Here is an 18040-nt window from a genome sequence, read left to right as displayed (position 1 = left end):
ATTTTTTGTATTTTTTAGTAGAGACGGGGTTTCAATATGTTGGCCAGGCTGGTCTCGAACTCCTAGCCTCAGGTGATCCACTTGCCTTGGCCTCCCAAAGTGCTGGGATTACAGGCATGAGCCTCAATTTTCTCTTTCTGATTTCCTGTCTCTCTGCCTCTGACTATGTTTCTCCATCTGTTTCTGTCTGTCTGTCTGTCTGTCTTTCAGAGCAGGGTCTTTCTTTCTGACATCTGCAGGGCTGGGGGCTGTGCTAGGAGGGGGGTGAATTTGTCATTGTGACTTTGCAGCTCCTTATCTATGAAGTGGACAGGACACCAGCATCTAGTCCTGGAGTCCTTGGTGAGGACCTGGTGTGTTGAGGCTGGCCGGTGCAGAGTTAAGGGTTCAGTCCATGATTTCTGCATCCATGAAAGGGGGATGGTGAGGCTGGGCATGGTGGCTCATGCCTGTAGTCCTAGCGTTTTGGGAGGCCGAGGCGGGTGGATGACTTGAGGTCAGGAGTTCAAGACCAGCCTGGCCAACATGGTGAAACCCTGTCTCTACTAAAAATACAAAAATTAGCAGGGCACAGTGGCTCATGCCTGTAATCCCAGCACTTTGGGAGGCTGAGGCAGGCGCATCACTTGAGGTCAGAAGTTCAAGACCAGCCTGGCCAATTTGGCAAAACCCTGTCTCTACTAAAAATACAAAAATTAGCAGGGTGTAGTTGCACACACCTGTAATTCCAGCTACTCGGGAGGCTGAGGCAGGAGAATCACTTGAACCCGGGAGGTGGAGGTTGTAGTGAGCCGAGATTGCGCCATTGCACTCCAGCCTGGGCCACGGAGCGAAACTCCGTCTCAAAAAAAAAAATAGCGGGGGGTAGGGGGTGGATGGTAAGAACAGCCCTGCTCCTCTGCTTCTGGGGATTAACGTGAGGATGTCCTGAGTGCTTGCCCCAGGGAGGTGCCCTCTGCAGTCTGGTGACCAAGTGGCTCACCAGCACACTCTGTTCCCAGCCACTCTGCGGGGTGCAGCCACCATTGCCCCACTCTACAGATTAGGCAGATGAAGCCCAGAGAGGTTGAATAACTGGCCCAGTCACACAGCAGCTCCTATCATAGCAGTGGAGGTAGGATTTGAACTCAATTGTCTGGCTCCAGAACCTGCGATCTTCACTGTGGACCTCGTTTTTTTGTGGTTTTTGCTTTTTGTTTTTGGAGACAGGGTCTTTCTCTATCACTCAGGCTGGAGTGCAGTGGCACAATCACAGCTCACTGCAGCCGTGACCTCTGAGCTCAAGCGATCCTCCCACCTCTGCCTCTTGAGTAGCTGGGACTACAGGTGTGCACCACCATGCCTGGCTAATTTTTTTATTTTTAGTAAAGGCAGGGTCTCGCTATGTAGCCTAGGCTGGTCTTGAACTCCAGGCTTCAAGCGATCCTTTGCCGTGGCCTCCCAAAGTGCTGGGATGACAGGCATTGAGCCACCAAGCCCAGCCTGTGGACCTTGGCTTTAAAACTGTTATTCAATGGTATCTGTCTAAATGGTGCAGTAGGAGTGTCAAGATTGGTGGGGTAGGGGGAAGCTGGGGATAGAGCCCCATCTGGCCTCTGATGACTCCCAGCCTGCCCCTCTGGCTAGCCAGGATTTTTTTTGTTTTTGAGACAGAGTCTTGCTCTGTTGCCCAGGCTACAGTGCAGTGGCATGATCTCGACTCACTGCAACCTCTGCTTCCCGGGTTCAAGCGATTCTCTGCCTCAGCCTCCTGAGTAGCTGGGATTACAGGCAAGCAATAACATTTCGGGTTAATTTTTGTATTTTTAGTAGAGACGGGGTTTCATCATCTTGGCCGGGCTGGTCTTGAACTCCTGACCTCGTGATCCACCTGCCTTGGCCTCCCAAAGTGCTGGGATTACAGGCATGAGCCACCGCTCCCGGCCAGGACTTCTTAACATACAGCTGTCACTTGGCCCAGAGCCTGCCAGGGATCCTTGTGTCCCTGGCTCCTGTGCCCAGCTTTTGCGGGTTCACAGCTGGACTCCTCTGGCCTTCGGAGAGGGCCGCCCTTGCCACCCTCTGCACCTGCCACCCAGCTTCCTCCTCATCCCCTGCTCCTGCCTCCTATCCAGTTTTCTGGGCTTCTCCTTCTTCCTCCAGCAATGCCTTCGGTCTCATTCTTCCAGGACCTGTCTCCTCCCAAAGTCCTCTCTGGGGGCTCTGGGCCATGGCACAGCAGGACAGCCACCAGAAGCCACTGTCAGAGTCTGATGGGTGAGGACGGAAGGTGGCTCAGGAGTCCTTCCTTAGGGCGGGGACAATTTTTTCCAGGAGAGGTGTGAGGCCTCCAGCTCCTAAAACTCCTCGAGGTTTAAGAGGGGGAAATGCTTTGGCTCCAAAATATTAAAACTGCAACATTAAAAAATAGTAAATGTTTACTGAAATGTCTTCTAAATATAACTTTATGTCAGTTTCATCCATTGTTAAATTTAGTATTTCAAAATGCATCACTGCGCATGAAAACAATTTGTAGGTCACATTTTCTCACTTTGGAAGAATCCTAAGATTCTCAAGAATGCATGATGTTGGTAGAGAAGTCAAGGCCAGGAGCAAATCAAATGAGTTACTTGCCCCCAAACCGCTTTGAAAGTTGTTATAAAATTCTTTTCAATTGTTTTATATGGCCAAAATATATTAAAAAGTTGGGGTATGGGTGCATTTTTTTTATTCTGGTAAAAAACACATAAGGCTTACCATCTTAACTATTTTATTTATTTATTATTATTATTTTGAGACGGAGTCTCACTGTGTCTCCAGCCTGGAGTGCTGTGGCGCCATCTGGTCTCACTGCAAGCTCCGCCTCCCGGGTTCAAGTGATTCTCCTGCCTCAGCCTCCCGAGCAGTGGGACTACAGGTGTGCACCACCACGCCCAGGTAATCTTTGTATTTTTAGTAGAGATGGGGTTTCACCATGTTGGCCAGGATGGTCTCCAACTACTGACCTCAAGTGATCCTCCCGCCTCGGCCTCCCAAAGTGCTGGGATTACAGGTGTGAGCCACCGCGCCTGGCCTTATTTCTTTATTTTTTAAAATTTTATCATGTTGCCCAGGCTGGTCTTGAACTCCTGAGCTCAAGTGATCTGCCTGCCTCAGCCTCCCAAAGTGCTGGGATTACAGGCATGAGTCACCGCACCCAGCCCATCTTAAGCTTTTTTTTTTTTTGACGAGGTCTCTCTCTGTCGCTCAGGCTGGAGTACAGTGGTGCCATCTCAGCTCACCGCAACCTCCTCCCAGATTCAAGCGATTCTCCCCGCCTCAGCCTCCTGAATAGCTAGGACTACAGACGTGCACCACCACGCCCAGCTAATTTTTATATTTTTAGTAGAGACAGAGTTTCACCATGTTGGCCAGGCTGGTCTCAAACTCCTGACCTCAGGCGATCCACGCACCTCGGCCTCCCAAAGTGCTGGGATTCCAGGCGTGAGCCACCGCCCCTGGCCCATCTTCACTATTTTTAAGTGGACAGCACAGTAGTATTAACTATATGCACATCATTGTGCAATAGAGCTCTAGAACTTTTTCACCTTGCAATACTGAAACCCTACACTCAACAAACAACTCGCTTTCCCTGCCCCGCTCCAGCCCCTGAAAAACTTCTACTCTCCTTTCTGCTTCTGTGAATTGTACTATTCCAGATACCTCCCATAGGTGGAAGCAACCACTATTTGTCTTTCTAACTGGCTCATTTCACTTAGCATTATGTCTTCAAGTTTCATCCATCTTTTAGCATGTGTAAGAATTTCCTTCCTTGCTTTTTTTGTTTGTTTGTTTGTTTGTTGAGACTGAGTTTCACTCTTGTCACCCAGGCTAGAGTGCAATGGTGCGAACTTGGCTCACTGCAACCTCTGCCTCCTGGGTTCTCTTGCCTCCCGGGTTCTCAAGCAATTCTCTTGCCTCAGCCTCCAGAGTAGCTGGGATTACAGGCGCCTGCCACCACGCCCGGCTAATTTTTGTATTTTTAGTAGATATGGGGTTTCGCCATGTTGGCCAGGCTGGTCTCGAACTCCTGACCGCAGGTGATCCACCCACCTTGGCCTCCCAAAGTGCTGGGATTACAGGTGTGAGCCACCACGCCTGGCCTTGTTTTTGTTTTTGTTTTTGGAGACAGAGTTTTGCTCTGTCGCCCACGCTGGAGTGCAGTGGTGCGATCATACCTCACTGCAGCCTCCCCTCCTAGGCTCAAGCAATCTTCCTGCCTCGGCTTTCTGAGTAGCTCGAACTACAGACACACACTACCATGCCTGGCTAATATTTTTATTTTTTGTAGCAAGGGTGGGGGGGGGTCTCATTATGTTGCCCTGGCTGGGCTTGAACTCCTGGCCTCAAGTGATCCTCCCATCTCAAGCCTCCCAAAGTGCTGGGATTATAGGCGTGAGCCGCTGTGCCCAGCCTCAAACACTTTTTCTTTCAACGACATTGACCTATAGTGAATATCAAAAGCATGCACTGAAACTCAAGAGCTGCCTCCTCTCCTGTGCCAGGATGCACTGTAACTTTTGTGAGCCCTAGGCATGTTTGACTTATATGTGTTAAGATATTCAAATACGGCTAGGCACGGTGGCTCATGCCTGTAATCCTAACACTCTGGGAGACTGAAGTGGGCAGCTCACCTGAGGTCAGGAGTTTGAGGCCAGCCTGGCCAACCTGGTGAAACTCCATCTCTACTAAAAATATAGAAATTACCCAGGCGTGGTGGCAGGTCCCTGAAGCTCTGGCTACTCGGGAGGCTGAGGCAGGAGAATGCCTTGAGTCAGGGAGGCAGAGGTTGCAGTGAGCTGAGATTGCGCTACTGCACTCCAGCCTGGGTGATAGAGCGAGACTCCACCTCAAAAAAAAAAAAAAAAAAAAAAAAGTATTCAAATGTGTATTTTACAACTGTTTTGGCATAAAGACTGACTGATACCAGTCAGGCCAGATTCATTATTACATATTCATTACTATTATACTCCTGTTTGACTAGGCATGGTGGCTCACATCTGTGGTCCCAGCCCTTTGGGAGGCCAAGGCAGGAGGATAACTTGAGGCCAGGAGTTCTAGACCAGCCTGGGCAACATAATGAGACCCCCCCCCCCCCCATTTCTACTAAAAATAAAAAAAATTAGCCAGTCGTGGTGGTATGCATCTGTAGTCCCAGCTACATGGGAGGCTGAGGTGGTAGGATTGCTTGAACCCAGGAGATTGAGGCTGCAGTGAGCTATGATTGCACCACTGCACTTCAGCCAACAGATCAAGACCCTGTTTCAAATGCATACATACATACATACATACATACATACATACATACATACACACACACACAAACCAACCAATCAACCCCACTTGGGGTGCACAGTCATGAATTTGAAATTAGACTGGCCTGGGCAACAGAGTAAGACCCTGTTTCGAAAAAATATATATATATAGGTATTTTTTTTTCTTCTGATTCTAAAAAACATAAAAACAGGCACGATGGCTCATGCCTGTATTCCCAGCACTTTGGGAGGCCGAGGTGGGCAGATTACCGAGGTCAAGAGTTCAAGACCAGCCTGGCCAACATGGTGAAACCCTGTATCTACCGAAAATACAAAAATTAGCTGGGCGTGGTGGCGCGCATCTGCAATCCCAGCTACTTGGGAGGCTGAGACAGAAGAATTGCTTGAAACCGGGAGGTGGAGGTTGCAGTGTCCCCCACCCGCTCCTCCAGGGGCGCCCCCCTCGAGCCACCGCGCCGGCTGCCCGGCGAGCGTCAGCGCCTCCTCACAGGCCCCGCCCCTCACGCCCCAGACGGCCAATGAGAGCTGCGGCCCCGGCCGGCCCCTCCCCGCCCTGGGGAACCCCGGTCGCGGATTGGCCGGCCCGGGCGCAGTGTCCCCCGCACGTGGGGCGGGGGCGGGGTGAGTGGAGTGGCAGCGAAGCCCCGCCCCCGCCGCCCCGCCCCCGCCCCCGCCTCCTCCCCGGCCCGCCCCACCTGCGGCGGCCAGTCCAGCGCCCGCCGCCCGCCACCCCGGACCCCGGTGTCTGGCTTCCCCCGAGCCGGGACCCCGCGATGGCCAAGCGCAGCTCGCTGTACATCCGCATCGTGGAGGGGAAGAACCTGCCAGCCAAGGACATGTGAGCGCGGCCGGGGGTGGGAGCCCCAACTTTCCGGGGAGGGGCACTGCCCCCCAGGACGCCTGACCTTTCCGGGGTCCACCCACAAGAGCAGCGGAGAGGGTGCGGGAGTGCGGCCGTGGTGGGGGATCGGCGGGGAAAATGGGGACAGTGACATTTTCTGCGAGCACCAGACGGGGTGACAACCGGGGGGGGGGGAAGTGTCACCGAGGGCTGGGGGCTGGGGCCTGGGAACTAGGGAGGGGGCGAGAATTTGTCAGCGATCCGCGGCTCATGAGGGGAAGGGGCTTTGATACGACAGGAGCTGGAGCCTGGTGACATGCCAGGGGAGACGTCTTGGTGATCTGCCCCCGGGGTGGGGTTGGAGGGGGTGGGGTGTCCCCCGCAAAGGAAGGGTCTTCCTCAGTAGTTCCAGAGCCCTTAATGCCCCGGAGTGTGCACCTGAAGCACATGCTGGGGCCCAGGGGCTGTCCCCGGGCTTCCTGCTGTGCACTCGGGTAGGAGGGACTGGCATGAAAAGTGAGAACAGGTCAGGAGGCCAGGACAGGTGCAGGACTGTGGGGGAGGGAAGGAGGGTAGTAACTGTCGCTTGTGCCTTGGGCTTTACACCTGAGCCATCCCGTTAATCCTCGCAACCACCCCGAAAGGCAGTTCTCACCGTTCCATTTTACAGATGAGAAAACTGAGGATCAGAGAAGTGAAATGCTGGCTCCAAGTGGCAGGCAGAGCAGGGTCTTGAGTCTAGGGCTTCTAACAGGCACTGACATCTGGGGATTCCCCTGGTCCCTGGCTCGATTTTGGGAGGTTTCAGGGGCCCCTTGTTCCACTCTTCTCAGTAGGTCCCAGGGCTGAGCTGCCTGACCCCTGGCCCCCCATCTTGGTCTTGCCACCACCTTCCTCATGTACAGGGTTTAGGCAGCTCCCTGCTCCTAGAGCCTCAGTTTCCCCTCTTTAAACTAGGGGTTGAAATCCCTCTAGAGGAAGAGGGGGAAAGCTCAAAGGTCAAGGGGCACTGGCTGCCTGGAGGAGGAGGGTGGGAGGGGGAAAAGGGGAGCCTGGAGGAAACAGAGTCCAAAGTCTGCGGAGCTGCAGTTCCCCACCCCTTGGGCGCCCCGGGCTCCTGGATGCAGAGAAGTGGCTAGCATGGGCGAGGGGGTGGAGCAGGGTGGGGGGCAGGCACTCTGCTCACACATATGTATGGTGGCCCCTGTGAGCTTCCCAGCAAGCTCAGCGCGCCACCACCGAGAGCAGTGCCAGTTCCAGGCCCCCTGGGTCTGATGAGGCCCAGCTCAGCAGTTACCATGACAATGGGGAAGGGAAGGCGGTGGGCATCCCTAGGTGGGTTTCTGTGCTTGGAGGCTTGGAGGGAGGTGGAGTGGGAGCTGGCAGTGAGGTCTGTGGGCTGGGAAGGCAGAGGAGCTCTGAGAAGGGTCTCAGCCTCCAGGCCCAGCCTTTAAGCATCCCCCACCCCCTGCCACCACTGGCACTAGGAACTAGGTCATCTTGGCCTCTTCTGGCTGGTGGCAGCTGGGAGGAGCAGCCCCTCTGTCTGTCGCCTCCCTCCTCATCCCCACAGCAGCTGGCCCTAGTGCCTGGCTCCAGGCTCTCTCCAGCCCAGGGCAGCAAAGCTCTTGGAGTATGCCCACCTGGGAGCCCAGTGCCTGGTTCCCTGCTCAGTGCTTTGCCTCTGGGCAAAGGGGTTCCATCTACAGTGGAGGGGTGCCTTGGAATCTCGATCCTCACCCTGCCCCCCTGCCTGCCCTACTCACGTCTCCTTTGCAACCCCCCATCTTCCCCTGTGGCTTGCATACACAGCTCTGACCTGTCAGCCGCCTCTTAAACCATCCCATAAACAGTCCCTCACATTTGGGCTACTACCCTTCACATCTCTGCTTTCGCCCATGTGTGGGGACTTCTGCCTTCAAGCACTCCACTTCAGTCCTCCAGAAAACTCCTATTCAATCTTCAGGACTCCTCTCAAACTTCTCCTCTCCAGGGCATTCCCTGGTGCACTTGGGCAGAGTTCCTGGCTCCTGGTCTCGCCCCCCAGCACTCTGGGTGGCAGGAGGAAGCCCCTGGTGTGGCAGTTCCTCCGTCAAGTGGTGCCTGTCCCAGCTGACTGTGAGGGCAGGGACTGTGACTCATTCATCCTGGCACTGGGTCCATAGTAGGGAGAATAAGAGGTGTTGAGGACTTCCCCCACTTAATCCTCTTCTTAGCTTTATAAGATAGACATCCTCGGTTTGCACATTGGGAAACTGAGGCTCAGGAAGTGAAAGCCACTTGCCAAGAGGGTAGGTAGAGAAGTCGGGATTCAGATTGCCTTTGCTGCCGACAGGCTGAGAATTCTAGCCTGTCCGCAGCTGTAAGCTTGCGGCTGGGCTCAGTGAGACTGAGCCTCGGAAATCCTATGCAAAGCATTTGGCTGCAGAGTCGGGCAGGGGTTTGGAGATCATGGGAGGCCCTCACTGAGTACTGGAGTTCCACTGTGCCTCACCAGCACCCCGCCTATCTTCTGAGTAGCATCTCCTCCAGCCAGGGCTTGCATACTTCTGAGGACGGGGAGCTTACCACCTCTCATAGTGGCTCATCTTGACTGAGACAGTTCCAAGGAGGAAGCTGTCCTCACACAGCTGCCAGCTGCCTTCCTGCCACTTCTACTCATGGGTTTTTATTCCTCTAAAGGGCACAGAGCGCAGCTGCATTCCCCATCACTGCTAGCTTTCAGAGCCTGCCTGTTCCTGCCCTGCCTCTTCCCACTGTCTCTCATCCCCACGTACCTAGGCATGAGCCAAGTCTCACGATGACCAGTGACCCACTGCCTCCCACACCAAGTGGCCTTGGGGACTGGCCCAAGGCTATTTCGGGGTTTTCCCTGATCTTCCTCCTTCCACAGCCTAGAAACTGCCAAGGCCCTAAATATAGAGGCCCCGAAAGTAGCCAGACAGGGCCAGTGGCAACTGGCTGGGGAAAGGAGAAATGAGAGAGGTGGGCAGCCTAGGCGCCTCAACACTAGCGAAGAAGGAACTGGGCAGGGCTTGGGTCCCAGCAGCCCACTGGGGACCATGGTTGGGCCCAGGTCCTTAAATCTGGCCTCAGCCTGCTCTCAATACCGTCCTCTTGCCCCACCTCTGATCCAGCCACCCAGCTCTTCACAGTCCTTGCATACCAGGACTCGGGTCCTGCTTCCAGGCCTTTGGAAGCAGTAGCAGCCCAGTAGTGGGGGACAGCCCACGGAGGTCCCCTGTTGCCTCAGTCAGTACTGACCTCTCCCTGCCTCCTCTGAGCTCCTTGTATGGCTCCTGGATCCTGCAGCCCAGCCCAGCACCTGGGGTGTTCAGAGGCCTGATTTCTTAGCACCTGGAGTCCCCTGGCTTTGGGTTGATGGGATGCAAGCTGGGGTATTCACAGGGGGCTCCCTGGAGCGGGGGGGCTCTTTATTTTATTTTATTTATTTCTGAGACAGAGTCTTGCTCTGTTGCCCAGGCTGGAGTGCAGTGGCGTGATCTTGGTTCACTGCAACCTCCTCCTCCGGGGTTCAAGGGATTCTCCTACCTCAGCCTCCCCAGTAGCTGGGATTACAGTTGTACACCACCACTACATTCGGCTAATTTTTGTATTTTTTGTAGAGACGGGGTTTCACCATGTTGGCCAGGCTGGTCTGGAACTCCTGGCCTCACATGATCTGCCCACCTCGGCCTCCCAAAGTGCTGGGATTACAGGTGTGAGCCACCACACCTGGCCAGGAGGCAGGGGCTCTCAAATGATGGCAGGGGGAGGTTACAGTCAGAGATGCAGGCAGTGCTAACATTTACTGAGCACCTCCAAGACCTTCTCTATCGTCTCAGGACCCAGGGAAGCTCCCTTGTGAGCCGGGGTTACACTTCCCACTTTATAGGTAGGAAAACTGAGTCTTGGCAGACATTTCCTGTCTGTGTCCAGGAGCTTCTGGAGCTGTTGGCCCCAAATGCCTTCCTCTGCCGGAAGAGCCCCTTTTGAGAAGGGAAGCAGAGCTTGGAATTCCCCACCCTCCACCATAGAAACACACTTCCTTTTTATGGACACTCACTGGAGGAACAGCTCTAGAGACAGCCCTCACTTCCCCACTTTTACCCAGTACCAGCCCTAGGCCTGGCTGCAGGCCTCTCCCAGCCCCAGGAGCCCCCCAACACCTGAGACCCTTGGAACTGAGCGCGTGTTTGCCTTCCCCCATCCCTCTTTCCCCAGATAGCTGTTACATTTATTCATTCATTCACTCATCAGTTCATTCATTCGTCTGTTCATTCGGCAAACACTCATGGGCTGCCTGTCTTGTGCCAAGCCCTGTGGGGGCCCTGGGGACACAGGCATGCTCCCCACCCCCAGGTAGCTCAGAGCAGGTGGGAGGCAGCTGATCACTACCAGGCTGGATGAAGTGGGCAGGCAGTGTGAGTCCAGGGAGGGCTTCCTCCCCGTCCTGTCCTGGGGCGAGGGAGGGCTCTGGCAGGGCTGAAGGCCAACTGGGCAGGAGGGACAGCAGTGTCGGTGTTAGGGAGAGCAGGAGCAAAGGCTCCAGGGAGAGTAAGGGGATCGACTTTGGTGTGGAGGGTAGGGGTCCCAGGAGCTTGCCTGGGGCTGTTGCTTGGAGCTGTTTTGGGGGGAGGCAGGGATGGGGTAGGAGGGCATAGAAAGGAGGAACATTCTATCCCCTGCGGGAGGAACAGGAGGTTTCCAGTACCCCCTCCCTCTGTCCCTCTCCCTCCCCTCCCTGTCTTTCCCCTCTCCCTCTCTACCCCTCCCTCTCACCCCCTCCCTCAGTCTCCCCCTCCCTCTTTACTCCCTCCCTCTTACTCTCCTCCCTCTCTCCCCCTCCCTCTCACCCCCTCACTCAGTCTCCCCCTCCCTCTTACTCTCCTCCCTCTTACTCTCCTCCCTCTCTCCCCTTCTCTCTCTCCCCCCTCTCTCACCCCCTCAGTCTCCCCCTCCCTCTTAACTCCCTCCCTCTTACTCTCCTCCCTCTCTCTCCCCCTCCCTATCATCCCCCTTCCCTCTTAACCCCCACCTCTCTCCTCCTCCCTCTCAGCCCCCTCCCTCTGTCTCCTCTTCCCTCTCTCTCACCTCCCTGTCCGACCCTTCCCTTTCTGCCCCTCCCTCTGTCCCTCTCCCAGTCTCTCCCCTTCCTCCTTCCCCCTCCTTTTTTCTCCTTTCTCTCTCTACCCATCCCTGTCTCCTCCCCCTCCTTCTCCCTCCCCCACAACTCTCCCTCCATCTACTCCCACCCCTGCCCGCGAAAGGGGAGCCCTGGTGCGGGTTCCTGCCCTTCCCTCACCATCCGCTCCCGGGCTGAGGGCGGGGACCCGTGTTTGGCCGGAGGAGCCTGCGGTCTCCAAACCAGGACGCGGAGACTCAGCCTCCGCTGTCTTCCCCCGCACTCCTCCCGAGGGGCCAAAAGAGGAAGGAGCGTGCCGCGAGTCCCCGCCCCGATCCCGCCCTCCAGCCCCGCCCCTGCCTATTTGTCTTGCAGCACCGGCAGCAGTGACCCCTACTGCATCGTGAAGGTGGACAATGAGCCCATCATCAGGTACCGCCCCCACCCCCAGGACCGAGGGGCGCTCAGCCTCTCATCGGCCCGCGCTCTCCCCGCAAAGGGGTGTGAATTTTGTTGTGAATTTTGTACGGAGATGGGAGGGGGCTTGGAGCACCTGGTCCCCTGCCTGGGATTCCCCACCTCGCCCTGACACCCCAGCTAGGAGACGAGAAAGACCTTCAGGGAACTGGCCTGGCCAAGGGCCTCTCACCGGACTCTGTTCATCTTTGCAATCACCACAACCTCCGGGAGAGACAGATGCTGACGATTTGTAACAACAACTCTCATTTGTGGAGCCAGCCCTTTTCCAGCCCGTTTAGTTCTTGCAATTAACGAGATATGATATCATTAGACCCCATTTACAGACAAGGAAACTGAGGCTCAGGGAGACTAACTACCCTGGCCAAGGTCACATGCCTAGTAAAAGTGGCAGAGCCACACTGGAGCCCAAGTCTGGCCATCCCAGAGCCTGAGCTCCCTTCCCCTCCCTGGTCCTGGCTCTAACTTGGGTCCTGTCCCCTGAGAGTCCCATAGTAATATCCCTCGAGGCTGGGCAACCCCAGCCTGCACCCTGAAGAGTCACTTCCTCTGGATGTCCCTTCCTCCATGGTCCCCATGATCTCTGGGCAGGGTCTTTGCTGTCCTCTCCCTTCCTTCACCCAGACTCCTGCTTCCAAGTTCATGGCCAGAGCTACCCTACTGTTCTGCCCACCTGAGTGCCCGTGGCCTACTCGGAGCCAAGGCCACCAAATTCCCAGTCCTTCCCCACCTGCAAGCAGGCTCCCAGCCTTTCTCGAGGGTCTGCAAACCACAGGCAGCAAGAGGGAGAGGGGTGTGATGGCTCTGATGCTCTTGATACAGAAGGGAAGCAGATGACCTGAGAAGTGGTTGGCATGAGGTGGTCCCCTGAACTTTCATCTGGGTCCCTGGGGGCTTCAGCATCTCCCCACCCGCTAGCCCACTGAGTCCCATGAGTTGAAGGCTCTGATCCACAGGGCGTTGACCAGAGCTGGGTGAGGATGTGAGGCCAGGCTCAGCAGTCTCCCTGAGGCAGCTACCCTGTGACCTGAGGCCAATGCCTGCCAACTGTGATCTCAGTTTCCCCAAATGTAAAACAGCTGGAGAGGCTGGGCACGGTGGCTCATGCCTGTCATCCCAGCACTTTGGAAGTCCGAGGCGGGCAGATCACCTGAGGTCAGGAGTTCGAGAGCAGCCTGGCCAACAGGGTGAAACCCTGTCTCTACTAAAATGACAAAATTAGCGGGGCATGGTGGCAGGCGTCTGTAATCCCAGCTACTCAGGAAGCTGAGGCAGGGAGAATTGCTTGAACCTGGGAGGCAGAGGTTGCAGTGAGCCGAGATGACGCCACTGCACTCTAGCCTGGGCGACAGAGCGAGACTCCGTCTCAAAAAAATAAAATAAAATAAATAACAGCCAGAGAGAGGCAGCCCTGTGCCCCGTCCAGAGCAGAGAGGAATGTCAGGGGGTAGTGATTGGTGGTGAACAGTAGGGTCTGGCACAGGGAAAACACATCAGTGGCAGAGCCAGTTGTTATAGGGGTAGGGGGAGATACAAGGAAGGTCCCAGCCCAGGGCCTGGGAGTGGCCTGGGCACATGCTGAGGGTTCTCTCCTGCAGGACAGCCACAGTGTGGAAGACCCTGTGCCCCTTCTGGGGTGAGGAGTACCAAGTGCACCTGCCGCCCACCTTCCACGCTGTGGCTTTCTACGTCATGGATGAGGATGCCCTCAGGTGAGTGCCCCCCTCTCCAGCTGGGACCCAGACCTGGCCATCTGATTGCTCTCTGGCCCATTTCACCACCAGGACTCCTGGGTCCTTTTTGGCATCCTCTTTGCAGCCTGGAGGGAGGCAGAGCCTGGGGGCCTGGGAGGGCGAAAGGCTTGAGCGTGTGGGTGTGCACATGCGTGGCTCCATGGTGCATGCGCCACATACACACGTGTGTGTGCAGGCATGCAGGCACAAGTGTGCATGGACTACACGTGTGCGTGCAGGTGTGAGCTGTGAGATGGGCACCCAGAGAGTGTGAGCTTGGCATGTGTGGGCATGTGAGAAACCTATCACATCCCCCTAGAGGGTCCAGAACCCACAGCCTACAGAAGGGCCACAGGTCCAGCTCTGTTGGGTTACTCTGGAAATGACAGCGGTGTCCACCACCCTGCTCCCCCCGGGGGGGCCCTGAACTTGGTGGGAGGTCCCAGAGGGCAGATACTGAAGCCCTGCCCAGCTCTGCCTCCATCTCCCTCCTCTAGCCGGGACGACGTTATCGGAAAGGTCTGCCTTACAAGGGACACCATAGCCTCTCACCCTAAGGGTAAGTTCTCCCTTCCCTCCCGCACTGGTCTGCCCAGTCCCTGGCCTCCCTCCCACTCGGAGACCTCCCCTCTAGGCTCCGTCTGGTCTCCTGCTCAGGGAAAGCCATTTCTACTCTCCCCAGAAGCCGGGGCCACGTTCTGTACTCCTGGCCTCTGTTCTGCAGCATGTTCCCAAGCCTGGTTGTTACTGCCTCTTCCCTAGGGTGAAGAGGGGCTGCTATGGGTGGAATCTGAGGCCTCTGCTGGCAGAAGAAGGGGCCGCCTTACACTCTATTGCTGAAGCATAGGGACCCCTTCTCCAAATCAGGCCAGCTCCTTCTGTAACCCATGGGGTCGCCTCCATCTGGGCCCTAGTACTACTGTGTCCTAAGTCTGAAGGGTTGGCCTAGAGCCAGTCCAGGCTGGAGATCCCTTTCAATTATTTCTGGGATGCAGACATTGCTTTGTGTTATTGTTTTTACAATTTTTATATAGTTTTTTTTAAAAAAAAAAAGGCCGGGCACGGTGGCTCACACCTGTAATCCCAGTACTTTGGGAGGCCGAGACGGGTGGATCACGAGGTCAGGAGATCGAGACCATCCTGGCTAACACGGTGAAACCCTGTCTCTACTAAAAATATAAAAAAATTAGCTGGGCTTGGTGGCAGGCACCTGTAGTCCTAGCTACTTGGCAGGCTGAAGCAGGAGAATGGCATGAACCCGGGAGGCAGAGCTTGCAGTAAGCCTAGATCACGCCACTGCACTCCAGCCTCAGCAACGGAGCAAGACTCCACCTCAAAAATAAATAAATAAATGAATAAAAAATAAAAATAAAAAATAAAATAGAGGCCGGGTGCAGTGGCTCACACCTATAATCCCAGCACTTTGGGAGGCCGAGGCAGGTGGATCACCTGAGGTCAGGAGTTCAAGACCAGCCTGGCCAACATGGCAAAACTCCGTCTCTACTAAAAATACAAAAAATTAGCTGGACGTGGTGGTGGGCACCTGTAATCCCAGCTACTCAGGAGGCTGAGGCAGGAGAATCACTTGAATCCAGGAGGCGGAGGTTGCAGTGAGTCAAGATCACGCCATTGCACTCCCACCTGGATGACAGAGCAAGACTCCATCTCCAAAAGAAAAACAAAGATGGAGGCCGGGCATGGTGGCTCACACCTGTAATCCCAGTGGCAATTCACTTGAGATTAGAAGTTCAAGACCAGCCTCGTCAACATGGTGAAACCCTGTCTCTACTAAAAATATAAAAATTACCTGGGCATGGTGGCACTCACCTGTAATCCCAGCTACTAGGGAGGCTGAGACAGGAAAATCTCTTGAACCTGGGAGGCAGAGGTTGCAGTGAGCCAAGATTGCGCCATTGCACTCCAGCCTAGGTGACAGAGCAAGACTCTGTCTCAAAAAAAAAAAAAAAAAAAATGGAGATGGGGGTCTCACTCTGTTGCCCAGGCTGGTCTTGAACTCCTGGCTTTGACAGATCCTCCCGCCTTGGCCTCCCCAAGGTGCTAGGATTACAGGTGTGAACCACCATGCTCTGCCCAGACATGATTTTGAGGGTTCAGCCCTGTGCCAGCCTCACTGTGTGTGACCTTGGGCAGCTCTTGCCTTCTCTGGGCTTCTCTGAGGGTTCAAACCAGTTCTTGGATGCTATGGGCACTGCCATCAGAGCCTTTGTGTCCCGCTTACTGGCTTCCCCCCACACACACCTGCTCCTGTCTGTGACGCTGGGCCAGGGATGGGGGCAGGGCGGAGGCAGGTTCTGCTGACTCATGGGGCTTCTTGGCCCCTGCCAGGCCAAAGGCCTTTCCCACCTGCAGCCTTAGCCAGCGTCTCTGGGGTCTAGTGGCCCCAGTGAGGCTATTCCTCCGGGTGCCTTGTAGCTTCCCCATCAGGCCTCAGACCCTCCTCCCAGCAGCCCTAGGGGAGGGCCACTCTCTTCCTGTTTTAAGATGGGGAATCTGGCTGGGTACAGCAGCCCACACTTATAATCCCAGCACCTTAGGAGGCTGAGGTGGGAGGATGGCTTGAGGTCAGGAGTTTGAGACCAGCCTGAGCAACATAGCAAGACTCCATCTTTTTTTTTTTTTTTGAGATGGGGTCTTGCTCTGTCACCCAGTCTGGAGTGCAATGGTGCAATCTTGTAGCTTCTCCATCTGGGCCTCAGACCCTCCTCCCAGCAGCCCTAGGGGAGGGCCACTCTCTTCCCATTTTAAGATGGGGAATCTGGCTGGGTACAGCGGCCCACGCTTATAATCTCAGCACCTTGGGAGGCTGAGGTGGGAGGATTGCTTGAGGTCAGGAGTTTGAGACCAGCCTGAGCAACATAGCAAGACTCCATCTTTTTTTTTTTTTTTTTTTTTTTTTGAGATGGGGCCTTGCTCTGTCACCCAGTCTGGAGTGCAATGGCGCGATCTGAGTTCAAGCAATTCTCCTGCCTCAGCCTCCTGAGGAGCTGGGATTACAGGCATGTGCCACCACACCTGGCTCACAGGGTGAGACCCTGTCTCTAAAAACAACAACGACAAAAATGACACAATAGTGAGGGCACAGGCCCCAGGTCACTGACTTAGATTCTAATCCCAGCTCTTCCAACTGCTGTTTCTTCACCTGCTGAGCCTCAGTTTCCCCATCTGTCATTGGGGATACCAGCCCCTGCTTCACGGGTGCCTAGGGGATTCCCAGGAGATTATGGAGGTGCCTCAAGGTGCCTGGTGGGGCTGAGGGTGGAGGGTATGGGGGTTCAGGGCCGGGTCCCTGGCTGAGCTGACCCCACAGGTTTCAGCGGGTGGGCCCACCTGACGGAGGTCGACCCCGATGAGGAGGTGCAGGGCGAGATCCACCTGCGGCTGGAAGTGCGGCCAGGGGCCCGGGCCTGCCGGCTACGCTGCTCTGTGCTGGAGGCCAGGTGAGACTCAGGGGCCTGGCGGCGGGCAGTGGGTCCCCTGCAACTAGAGAAACCCAGTGAGGAAGCTGAGCCCCCCCTCGCCCCACCTCTACCTCCTGGTCCCAGAGCTGGCCACCTCCCATCAAAGCCTGCTCTCAAGAGAGGGTCTCGCCAGGCACGGTGTCTCACACCTGTAATCCCAGCACTTTGGGAGGGCAAGGCAGGTGGTTCACCTGAGGCCAGGAGTTCAAGACCAGCCTGACCACCATGGTGAGACCCTGTCTCTACTAAAAATACAACAATTAGCCGGGCATGGTGGCAGGCACCTGTAATCTCAGCTACTCAGGAGGCTGAGGCAGGAGTCTTGAACCCAGGAGGCAGAGGTTGCAGTGAGCCGAGATGGCGCCACTGCACTCCAGCCTGGGTGACGAGCGAGACTGCATCTCAAAAAAAAAAAAAAAAGAAAGAAAGAAAAAAGAGAGGGTCTGGGGAGGTTTTCTGGACTTGATGATGCTTCTTGGGTGATTTCCACTCAAGGGGATATGTCCCTTAAGGGACAGTCTAATGTTCTCATGGAGGAACTGGAGCCATCACAGAGGAGTGGAGTAGGGGGTACGGGTGAGGAGACCCCGAACTCTGATCACACAGCCTCAGTCCCCCAGTGCTAAGGCCGGCTTCCCTATGTTTAACGCCAGTGTGAACTTGGCCTGGTGGGAGTGTGTGTAAGTGGGTCCCTCGTGGGGCTGGGGGGGTGAAAAGAGTTGCTGAAAATCTCCCGATGGGCAAATTGAGGGTTCCCCCAAGGAGGGACAGTGGTTTGGATGGTTCCATGGGCCTGAGTCACCTGTGACAGGGCCACCCCCCAACCCCCAGGGTATTTTTAGCTGCAGGCTGCACTCCCGTCTGGGCCTGGGTCTGAGTCACACTCTGTCCGTGAGAAGCGTCTTCCCTTCCGGCTCCAAACCCACCTCCCCAAGTCGCTCCCTGCCTGTGAGGCAGGAGGGTGGCCCCCAGCCAGGCAGCCCTATGGAGCCAGTGTTCCCCCCACCCTTGAGGGGTCAGCCTGTCTAAGAGGAAGACTTCCCTTGGGCAGAGGGGTGTGGGTCGGATGATGCCCATGTTGCTCACTCTGG

At 55.6% G+C, this 18040-nt stretch overlaps 2 protein-coding genes across 7 annotated transcripts in view; both read left to right on the top strand.

The window, feature by feature from the left end:
• Positions 1-2420, top strand: part of LOC100610062 (DNA-directed RNA polymerase II subunit RPB11-b2) — a 51787-nt gene extending 49367 nt beyond the window's left edge. The window contains exon 10 of the transcript XR_010158917.1: positions 2169-2420. The gene's annotated coding sequence lies outside the window, so the exon portion shown is untranslated. The remainder of the gene's footprint in view (positions 1-2168) is intronic.
• The window catches only part of LOC742087 (ras GTPase-activating protein 4), a 101220-nt gene that overhangs the window by 60773 nt on the left and 22407 nt on the right, over positions 1-18040 (top strand). For 3 of the 6 annotated variants that reach the window (XR_008536514.2, XM_001145045.7, XM_016957931.4), the window contains exons 1-5: positions 5978-6132; positions 11636-11692; positions 13336-13449; positions 13968-14029; positions 16799-16928. Coding sequence is in view for 5 of the 6 variants with exons in the window: in XM_001145045.7 (XP_001145045.2) it covers positions 6068-6132; positions 11636-11692; positions 13336-13449; positions 13968-14029; positions 16799-16928 (428 nt within the window). In the remaining variant the exon portion in view is untranslated. Of the gene's footprint in view, positions 1-5968; positions 6133-6215; positions 6235-11635; positions 11693-13335; positions 13450-13967; positions 14030-16798; positions 16929-18040 lie in introns of those variants that run through there. The other 3 variants (XM_003318696.6, XM_003318697.6, XM_054656189.2) reach the window with 3 other exon arrangements.

Source organism: Pan troglodytes, chromosome 6, assembly GCF_028858775.2.
Source record: "Pan troglodytes isolate AG18354 chromosome 6, NHGRI_mPanTro3-v2.0_pri, whole genome shotgun sequence".
Classification (NCBI taxonomy): domain Eukaryota; kingdom Metazoa; phylum Chordata; class Mammalia; order Primates; family Hominidae; genus Pan; species Pan troglodytes.
Note: the sequence above shows the minus strand (reverse complement) of the source record. Positions and strands in the feature narration are given on the sequence as shown.